Below are 10,658 nucleotides of genomic sequence, written 5' to 3'. Positions count from 1 at the left end.
GTAATCTTACAAGTGCTGATTGCCATTAAGGACACTCTTTTTCAGCTTAACAAGACAAAATAGTTTCTTAGATAAGAGTACTGGGAACATGCCTCTGAAGGTAGAAGTATGCAGTAGGTCACCTCTTGAAGATTTCATAAAGCAGCTTTCATGTCAATGCAATAAGTATACACACAGAGCCATTTTCTAACCCTTACTAATGATATAGTACAAGTGTTCGTTACCTCTTCGGTCTACGTTTTGCAGCAATGTATACCTGCTGGATTTGTTGGGGTATTTTTGGTACAGAATGTAACTGCCCTCAGACAGTTTCTGCCCTTTCTGTTAGTCCAAGGTAGGCAAGGAAGGAGTGTTTAGGTGAAGAGGCACCTCCCGGTGCAGTCTGAGGTCTGGGTGGATGGAATGTGAGAGCGTAGTGGTTTTTGGGGAAAAACATTGTTAAAGGAATAAGGTGGGCAAACTCCGAGTTCCAGTATTTATCAAAGCACAGGGAAGTGCCATTGATGGCCAAGGCTTTCACTGCCAAGTTTGGCTCTGCCCCGCTGCCGTGTGCAGCTGACATAGCCACTGTTTGCAGAGCCTGGGAGGCAGACATAACTGAGAGGGGTGACAGGAGGTTTCTGGAGCTGTTCACTGGTAGGAGTGGGCTGGCTTCCTTGGAGGTTGAATACTGGCCCTTTTTCTCCTCTTCGGAGCAGTCCCCGTTCTGGTGCTTCTTCACGTGGCGGCTGAAGACAAAAGGGTGGGTAGTCTTGAACAGGCACTCATCGCAGCTGAAAGTCTGGCGTGGAGCATGCTTCAGTTTCTTGTGCAAGTTGAGATTGTCTTTGCGTTTGCAGCTGTAGCTGCACTGGTCACAGTGAAAAGGGCGCTCACCGGTGTGGACACGCACGTGTTCAATCAGCTTGTTGGCGGTCTTGGACAGGTAGCCACACTGGTCGCACTTGTAATGGTTGCCAAGGCGGTGTTCTCGGATGTGCATCTCCAGCTCCAGCTGATTTGCCTTCACTGTCTGGCAGATCCGACACTTGTACTCCATCTTGTAGTGAGTCTTCAGGTGGCACTCCATTGCTGCGGGGCGGTTAGTGGAGTAGATGCAGAATGGGCACCTGGCAACACAGCAAGGAAAGGCAGGGACAGAGAAAAGTCACTCAGCTTGAAGACCTGCATTCCTGGTTTAACCCTGTCACTCAACCCCTTTCTGACCTACTAAAGAGGAGAAAAAAGGCACTTAGTTCTCCCTGTAAAGCCTCTTTCGAATACTTGGTTCACCTTGACACGTCTCTACATAGAGGAGGTTTGCCCATTTAATGGCAGTAGAGCTCACGCATTCCTAGGAAAACACTGATTCACTCTGAAGGAGCATCCCTTTAATCTTCTGGCTTACCTTGATGGGGAAGATTCTGCAAAGCAGGCCAGGTAGTGCAGAGTGGGTGACTGATTCACAGGTACTTTGTGTAACGACATTCCTAGTGTTTGCACGAAGTCACTTTGGCCATTTTTTCCATTAAGAAGTGGTTTAAAGTGAGTGTTTACAGATGAGTATGAGAGCAGCTGTTTAAGTAAAGATGGAATAAACTTGTAATACCACATGTACAGCAAAAGCTTAGGAAATTCCTTTTATGTGACCTTGAACAATAAGCTTGCTGGGTATCCTGCTAGGAGCAGCTGAAAGCCAGTCTGTTAGGATGATTTGTAGGGATTCCCATTTCTGGGAGATGAGCTAGCCATGCTCAAAGAGGGGGGCGTGTGTTTGGCAGTGTTTGCCTAGAGCCAGCTCCGCCACGGCAGGAATTGTTCCTGTGTGGGAACAGGATGTGGGCTCCGCTTACTCACAGCAGCAAGCGTCCGGACCGGGGTGGATGTGGCAAAGGGCCTCACCCCTGGTTCCTGGACCAGGAAGGGCCGAGAAGGCTGGAGGAGGGAATCTTGAAAGCTTGGAAGGAAGCCTGAGCTGAACAAGCCTGGACACCAACAAACCCAAAACGCACCCGCTTTTGCTTTACGTAGCTGAGAGGAAGTTGGTGAGGACAGCTACCTGCCAGGGATCTCTGCTGTATTAAACAAAGCACGCTCCCTTCCAGATCGAACTGGTGAGCTAAAAGAGCAGGTCTAGATAAAAAGATACAGCTAAGGCACCTGGCTACTGTCTTACAGATGTCTCCACCTGCCGCTGATCTGCATTCACTGTTTAGCAGGTCTGCCATGTTCTACCACTTCTAAGCAGAGATCCTCTCTCCATGTGTGTTTTCCCTTGCTACAACTGGTTGCACATACAGGTTTAATGTTAATCTACCTGCTAATCGAGAGACTTTTGAGCACAGTGAGTAATACAGGAGGACAAACAGACACTAAAACATCCAGACACTTTTCCTGATGCACATCAAGTACTCTGATCCAGAGAGGGAGCCTGGCATTGAGGCTGCTAACGATTAGCTCTATTGCAACAGAGGACTCGGCTGTCTATGCACACATACCTCTCCTGGGCTGGGTGCTCTCTGGATCAGAATCTCAGATTTTGACCTGGAGCTGGAGGAATCATGTTTTTTTCTCTTCCCCCACAGCAAACAGGAGACAGAAAAATACAATTTACTTAGATCTCTTCAGGCTCTTCTGGATGCCTTAAAAAAAAAAAAAATCAGAGCTTTTTCTTAGGTGCAGCTTTCAAGGTACCTAGTTATTACTTGAGTTGGGCAGGAATAACTTATTAGACTGAGAAGCCCATTTTGTCAGGAAGGTCTGAGTCATAGGTCATGGTTTTTCCTTGGTAAATAGAACAGATTCTGTGCAGCTTAAACCCAAAGTGCATTAGACAACTGGTCTGTACGTCCAAGACAGACATCCCGTCGTTCTGGCACACTACTTGTTTCTCAATCTGGTCTTCTTCCCAGATTCAGTCATCACATCTCAAGTGACCACAGATCACAGTTCATGGAACTACTGAGCTGGAGACCAGACGCTGCCTGGCAAACAGAACCAGTTTTCAAAAAACTGCAGTGCAAACTGATAGAGCTACTCGTGGTAACATTAAGCGTGGTCTGCTCGTCACGTGACAGTTACAGTGCACTGGAAACATTAGTTTGCTTAGCAAGAGCAACAGAAGCAGGGAGTCCTGTGCTGAACCCTGGCTGGGCTCAAAGTGGTTCCAGCCTCTTTTCCTGCAGCAGCTGGAACAAAGAGAGACCAGGGACGTGCATCTTGCATAATGTCACATTGCCTGCCCACAGAGAGCAAGCATATGGCCCCAGCAGTCACTCCTTCCCTCAGGGGTCCAACTTGGACATAAGGGCATGCTCATGCTCTAGAAACGCTGCTCTGCACCAACAGACCTTAAAGGACACCACCTTAGCCAAAGCCAAAGGGCTTTTTTCTTAAAAGAGCGTATTACTCGTTATATGTTAATTTATACAATAGTGATCATTCTGGGGCATGCAAACCAAGGCAGAAAGCATCAAAGTTATTAATTCTTGGAGAGGACTGACTTTGCGTTAGAAGGTTATAACTTCATATCGAGTTGCAGGGACTGTACAGGGTTTAGTTTCTTTGAGCCAGGTGCAGAATAGAGCCTGTGCTGCGTGCTCTCCTTTCCTCTGATGCCTTGAAAAAACCCCTCTTAGTTTGCCAACACCTCTGTGTAGTGCTGCCTCATTCTCTGTAGGACCCATCACATACTGTCTCCTATTTGACTTGAAAAGGGAAAGGACCATATTACAGCTCTAAGACCAGTGGATACTACATCTACTGCTAGGTTACCGATCTGGTGCAAGCCTCCACTAAAGGACTGGGCTTAGGTCATCTAAATGAAAGGAAGCCCCAAATCTGGATTATCAGACATTTAACTAACCCTTTCTAATTGACTTCCTTTTGTCCTATCCCCACAGTATTAGAGGTGCTTAACACAGTAAAAGTTTGTGTACTTGCTTTCCTTACTTGAGCCCACCGGTGGGGACAGTGTGGCATTTCTTGTGCTCCAGTAACTGTTCAGGTGTCTTCATGAACTTGTGGCACACATCACACTCGAACATCCGTGTGATCAGGTGAATTTGCAGATGGCGCTCAAACATATTTTTTGTTTTGCAGACGAAGTTACAGAAAACACATTCAAAGCCTGAAGAATAAAACAGGAAATGTATTCCTTACATTGTGGCTAGATTGACTGCATAGAAGGTGACAGTTTGTATTTATTTAATAGTGTTTTACCTTTCTCTGACTTCTCTTCAGTGTTCACTGAGGTCTGACTACCAGGCACTACAGAAATGACTAGCAGGTTGTTTGAACCCTTGTTTTTTGGGGTTATATCTGCATCTTCTTTGCTGTTGGCAGAGTCGCTCAGTGCTGACAGCGAAGACGAAGATGGACTGTTAGATTCACTGGGTGTCTTCCTCTCTTCAGCTGAAAAACAGGAATAAAGAGCAATAACTAGTACAGCAGATTAGATGAAATCTCAATGACACTGTTTTAAATTTCAGGAAAAATATTTATATTTAAAGTTAATTCAAACATGCTTATAAACAAGTCTGAAATTAATTGATCTGTTAAGAAATCATAGTTGCACCTCCGTCTTTTTATTAGCGTTTACAACAGTACCTCTCTCAGTTTATCCTAGAATTGAGCCTCTCTGTAATGGTAGTGGGAAGGAAGCACGCAACTCTACCTCATTACCAGGCTGAAAAAATCCCAAGAAAACACTTTGATTAGCTCAGAGTTCAAAAACAATGAAAAACTTGTCACTTAGAAAGGAAACAGGGCTTCTGTAGGTTTGGGGTGCGGAAACCAAAAGTGCCTACTGGCCCAAGCTAAACTTCCCCCACCTTTCTGTTTATGTGGGTCCAATGGGTAAATCTGGGAGGAAGGGCAAAGGAGAATAATCTCACTCATTGTACTGAGGAGCATCTTCAGTAATGATTGTAAGAGATAACGGCATGGTCTCAAGATTTATCTGTTTTTATTAGGACCTGTTATTGAAGATATTAATTAAAAAACCCCTTATTTAACTGGATCTAAAGCTGAAGCCCATCAGAGTTTGCTTATGTGTGCAATAAATGCATGAAGTTCAAATCCCAAACCCTATCACACACTAGAAATGAACAAGAGTGAGGGTTCTCACAGGAGAACTGCTGTGAGCCAACGAGGCAAGGATGGGCAAATTATTACCTCCCACCTAAGTCTTGGTTTAATCAGAGCTGTGTTAAAAGAGACCTTACTAGAACTTCATATTCTCTATGTGATAAAGCCTCCTGATCAAGGCCTCTGCAAACACCAGTACCTGTGTGCCTAGCTTTAAACTGATGAGTGGCACCTTTAAGTCTAAGATAAAAATGTAGGAATGCACTAATGAAATCTGATGACCCTAGCTGTCAATAGGGAGGATGACTGGGATATCATATAGAAAGATTCACTGACCTTGGGGACCAGAGTAATAGAAATGGAATGAAATTTAATAGTACAGAGTACAAGCTTATGACCTGAAGGGCCAGTAACGAGAATCTTTGCTAAAAATGAGGAGTGCTTAAGCTAGAAACAGTCAAGGAAAACAAAAGAAGAATTTGAGCAGAACATGGGATGAATATGAGCAATCGGTGTGGGAGAGCCTTCAAGGAAGGTAAATATGATCACAGAATGTTATTGTGTGAGCTATTCCCAGTAGCTGCTGTTGTTTTACACTGTCACCACTACTTATTTCATTTCACCATGTACAGCTGTGATTGCATATGTCGAGAGCAGGGGTTCTAACAAGAACATATGCAGTGAGGGATTGGTACAGTGAGAAAACGGTGTTTCATATAAGAAAAGGCTCAATGTACATTTAGAGGGGAGAGGGTTGTTCTCTATAAATATACTAAGGGAATAAATACTGTGGAAGGAGGGAATAAAGGTGGAGGGAGCAAGAGGTGGACTGCTGTTTCAGATAAAGGACAGTTCTGGCACAAGAACATGTGTATGTGTATTCTGATTATCAGTAAGGCACATGCTTGAAATTTTAAAAAGATCCCTAATTTTTAATGCAGGAAAAACTGCAGCTGCCTGTCTGTAGAAGTAGTTGGTTTAAAACAATTATACTTTTTTGAAGACATTTGCCAGCATCCTTACAAACAAGCCTTTTATGACTTGGTAACATCACAGGATAAGGGACTGGAGTCAAGCGACCCAGAAAATCCATTCTATTTTTCACTCTCTGTATTTATCATATGTGTAAGCATTTGGCTGAATCGCCAGCTGAATGGTTCAGTTTGACAGGGTGAAGGAAGAACCAGGGGTTTTTTTGTCTTTCTTTAAAAGACAAGCAGCAGCTCCAATCTTTTAGCCACGATAGGAAGATACAGTAGAGTACAGTTCAGTTTTGAGCTCAAATGCAGGCTTTTCACGTGGCTATGGGTGGCGTTTCTCATTTGCCTTGACTTCCTATATATGAAGTGGAGTTAGATGCAAACACCTCAGATAGCAGGGAGCAGTGCTGAGAGCTATGCGGGCATAAAATCCCTTGAGAGCTTTCCAGTAGTTCGTATTTCTGTAGTTACATTTAACTTATGTATCTGTGAGCACAAACAACTGCATTCTTCTCTCCTTTCTCCTTCTCCACCCCTCCCTGTTTTCCCAATTTTACTCTTAATAGGACAGGAAAAGCAATTTAGCAATGGAAAAATTGTGCTGGATGCAATTCAGGTTCAGTATTGTCAACACAATTTTTAGTAGTTTGTGGCAGCAAAATGCTTCTGCCTGGTGTTAAAAGAGAAATTAATTAAAAGGATTCTAATGTTCTTCTCCTTAAATTATGCCAGACTTCATTAGTTGGACTAAGCATATGGAGCTTGTTTGAAAACTGCTATTGCACTTATCTTTGGCTATTAAGTGAACAGGACCAGGGAGAGAACACATGACTTGTTCTGCCATTAATATAAAGTTACATTTATGGTATTGCTGAATCACAGTGTCAACTAAACATCAGCGTGAAATTCCAAACTGATCAGCTGTGGAGGCAAACACACTGAAGAGCAAAGCTCAACATACTGCGTATTTCAAACTTACAGCCAGGTATGCACAATTAGCACGCAAAGTCACCTCATCATCACTGAAGTCAAACCAGGATTTTGATGAAATAGTAAACCAGTCAGAAAACCAAACAAAGTATGCTGACTTCAACAGGGGAGGGGATTTGGGGGATAAGGGGAATAGGAAGAAGGAGGGCTAAGTAGTCCTTCATTTATTTTGCTAAACTTGAAAACTGATCTGCACTACCAGATTATTTGCCTGGCTGGAGTCCAATTCACTTCAACTTTCAGAGATCACGCCTTAATTAGCAAGCCTTTCAGTGAAAGTAGAGTGCTAATGGGAAGTGTGAAGGTTGCACCTAAAAAGCAAGGAAGAGAGAGATCACTGCAGCTGGGAGAGAGGGATCATCACCTGTGTGCTTGCTGTTGACATGAGCCTTCATATCTGCCTCTTCCATAGTGACAAAATCGCATGCTGTGCAGCAAATGGAGAACATCCACTGCTCTTTATCCACATGGAGGGACATATGACTGACAAACTGGACATTCATCTCCGTCTCAAACCCACACACATGACAGCTGCAGGCAGAAGGGAATTCAAGAGTAAGAAACATTAAAAAACAAACCACAAACAGAAGCATATTGCCTTTCCCTGAATTTGCAAGAAAAAACTTACTGCATAGATTTCTTCTCTTCCTTACTGTTGAATGTTCACAAAATTCTTTTGTCTGCTGAACTGCCTTTGAACTGATGGCCATGCCAACGTGATTAAGGGCAGGCACAATGCAACAATCCTGTACATGCTATAATGACGCTAAATAATCATAAAGTTAATTAAAAACTACAGATTCCAGATGCTGCGCATCACCTAGCTGATTCCTGTGGGCAATAAGAGGCATTGCAGCTTTGCCAAGATGTTTAGTACGGCTGATACACTGACAAACGGAGAACTTGCTGCACACTCCAGGAATTATTTTCCAGCCCTGGAATGGTTCCCGTGCCAAACTCGGATCTTGTGCAAAACTGCCTGGCAGTTTCAGTGTAAGCAAGTAAAAATGGGTTCAAACATTTCTTATGCTTGACTGGAAAACAGCAGTCATCAGCTATGCAAATAATTAGCAGGGATACAGATTTCACAGCCAGTGCATAAACAGAGTGATACTGAGAGGCAATGGAAAGGACCCTTTAATTTAACTTTCTTTGCAGAGTCCTCCTCTTGTTTTGATTAGGCCATTAACATTTAAAACAAGCCAAAAACATTTAAAAAGGCGTATGCTCTAGGGCACTATTTTGCTTTCCCAGGGGGATGGACTAGATAATCTAATCCAGCAGGTCTCATTTATTTCTTACTTCTATGATTTTGTAATTAAATCTGCTCTTGGCACTTTGACTAAAAGTAAGAGTGATTTGGTAATCTGCTTGGCTGCTGGAGTGCATATCACGGTTTGCAAAGTGTACAACAGTGCATACAACAAGGAGAATGTCCAAATATCCATTTTATCTGGGCAATTCCTTTTAATTTTTCAGGCAAATTCTCCTTTCTTTCATCATGTTGGTCACTGAATGTATATATCTCTAGCAAATGGAGGAAACGTGTATATCGATATAACAATTCTTACTACGCTTTACTATTCGATTTCATAGATTTGGCTGAAAACAATGGAGGTGTCAGAGGCGACTGGAAGCACAGTGCTTTAGATTTGCTGTGAATCTCTGTACACAACAGGATGTTTCCAAACACAAAACTTAAACAAACGCTGCATAAAAAGTTAAAGAGGCTTCTAAGAGCCCATCTGCCTCACCAAGCCGTTTAAAAAAACAACCCCACACCAAACCCCAGAGTCTTTCCCAATGGCTAGCCAAGTCAAACAGCATGAGGCAGCCGGCTGGGTTTTGCTACTTAGCCTAAGTCAGATAGGGGCAAGACAAATACTTTCATCGCAGATCCACCCTGCAACACCAGAAGGGTGGCCCAGTAATGCGTCCTTAGCAGGCAGATAAGACATTCAGGCTCCAGCGTCTGGTGCACAGCCCTTGTCTGGGTCCTCACCTGTAGTAATAAGGGTGCTTCTTTCCATCGCCACCTTCAGAAGTGACAGCGCTGACAATGTCCTCAGTGTCTGTACTCACCAGCTTCACAGAATGGACGGTCAGGTGCTGGTTCAGATTAGCACGGCACTTAGCAGCATAGGGGCACAAGTGGCATTTGTATTTTCTCTCTTCTGAAAACGAAACAGAAAACCTTAAATGTATACTTCATTTTGAAGCAAGCTATTTTTAAAGCTGCCAATAACCAAGTATGCATTCCTTTGGGTTTCTCTGAGCAGCTTTCAGAATGAAGTACTTTGGAAGCTCAACATTTTGGAAACTTATAGGACTTCACAGCAATTATTCAGAAAAAAATAACTTGGAGGTAGTTTAGGGCTAGTTTTTTTAACTTGCTCTACCATTTGTAGTCAGATAATATAAAACTTTATAAACTGCAAAACTGGGGCAACTGCTGCTCTGAGAGCTGCAGCAGAGCTAGTAGAGAAACAGGTCAATAATCTACAACTACTTCCTTTACCTAGCATCTTTTATTTGATTTTTGGGTCCCGTTATTCTTGAGGTTGCCTATGTGATCACTTGCAGAGAGACGATGGTTGATGATTTTGTATTAAAATCTGAGGGTGGGGAGGAAAGGGAATGCTGTATCATTAGGCCAGTTCCAAATACAAACTAATGAAAAAAACTCACTCAAAAAACTGTTGAAGGAATTAAACAAATTCATCATGAGTTTCTGATGCTTCGCAACTTAAACAATTTAAAATAAAAATGATTTTATTTTAAATTAAACATTTCTAAATCCTGGCAGCACATGTTTTGTACATGCCAGGCTTCATTTTGCAAAGAGTTGATTAAAATAACCAAACATTACATCAGCTTTTACAACCTTTCCCTTTGAGGAGCTGCTGCTCTAAATTTGAAATATAATGCTACAAGTGTTAGGGGAAAGGCATTCAACAGAACAGCTTAGGACTAAGAACACCCCATGACGCCACAGAACAGAGCATTTGAACCTTTTCAGCGTGGCTCTACTAGACGGTACAATGTACACTAGCATACCAACAATATTTTTCAGCAGTGCATCAGAAATTCTTGCTTTCAAGTCTTATTTTGTGCAGTGCACCTCAGCAGGCTGATATGGTGCATCTTCCATATAAAAAATTCTGTTAGTCTCAGTTGATTTGAAGCTGATTCACTTTAAGAAAGTTGGTATGGGGTAGAACAGCCCCTGTTCCTCTCAGAAGAACTGGATGATGAGAGCAAAGATGAATGACAGCTATTAAATCCTTTCAGTTTCACCAGATCTGAAACACCAAGGCCAAACCTTTTGTTGTTCAGTGACGTTTAAAAAGCTCATCAGGTGAATGTAAGAAAGGCTGTGCCTTCTCTTCAGAACTCCATTAACAGGCTTGGTTAATCAGTTGGTATCTACAGGCTGCTCTACTGGAACCTGGACAAACTTGAATTTACACATTTTGTAAAGATAAATTACAAGTAGGCTGTAAAGAAATAAAATGTTAGTTAATTCCCTGAACACCACTCTGACATTCTGTCCTGTTTCTGCGCTTGGCTCTGCTCTAAGTGCAAGGAGTCGAGGATGGCTCACACGCTGTTCTGCTTACC

General features: G+C 42.8%; 1 protein-coding gene across 1 annotated transcript in view; it reads right to left on the bottom strand.

The window, feature by feature from the left end:
* Positions 1–61: 61 nt before the first annotated feature.
* Positions 62–10,658, bottom strand: part of ZNF827 (zinc finger protein 827) — an 87,950-nt gene continuing 77,353 nt past the window's right edge. The window contains exons 11-15 of the mRNA XM_075150482.1: positions 9,040–9,211; positions 7,402–7,568; positions 4,201–4,392; positions 3,931–4,108; positions 62–1,109 (exon numbers count right to left, since the gene is read on the bottom strand). Of these exons, the coding sequence (XP_075006583.1) occupies positions 302–1,109; positions 3,931–4,108; positions 4,201–4,392; positions 7,402–7,568; positions 9,040–9,211 (1,517 nt within the window). The 3' untranslated portion in view covers positions 62–301. The remainder of the gene's footprint in view (positions 1,110–3,930; positions 4,109–4,200; positions 4,393–7,401; positions 7,569–9,039; positions 9,212–10,658) is intronic.

Source organism: Calonectris borealis, chromosome 4 (genome assembly GCF_964195595.1).
Source record: "Calonectris borealis chromosome 4, bCalBor7.hap1.2, whole genome shotgun sequence".
In the NCBI taxonomy this organism is placed as follows: domain Eukaryota; kingdom Metazoa; phylum Chordata; class Aves; order Procellariiformes; family Procellariidae; genus Calonectris; species Calonectris borealis.
Note: the sequence above shows the minus strand (reverse complement) of the source record. Positions and strands in the feature narration are given on the sequence as shown.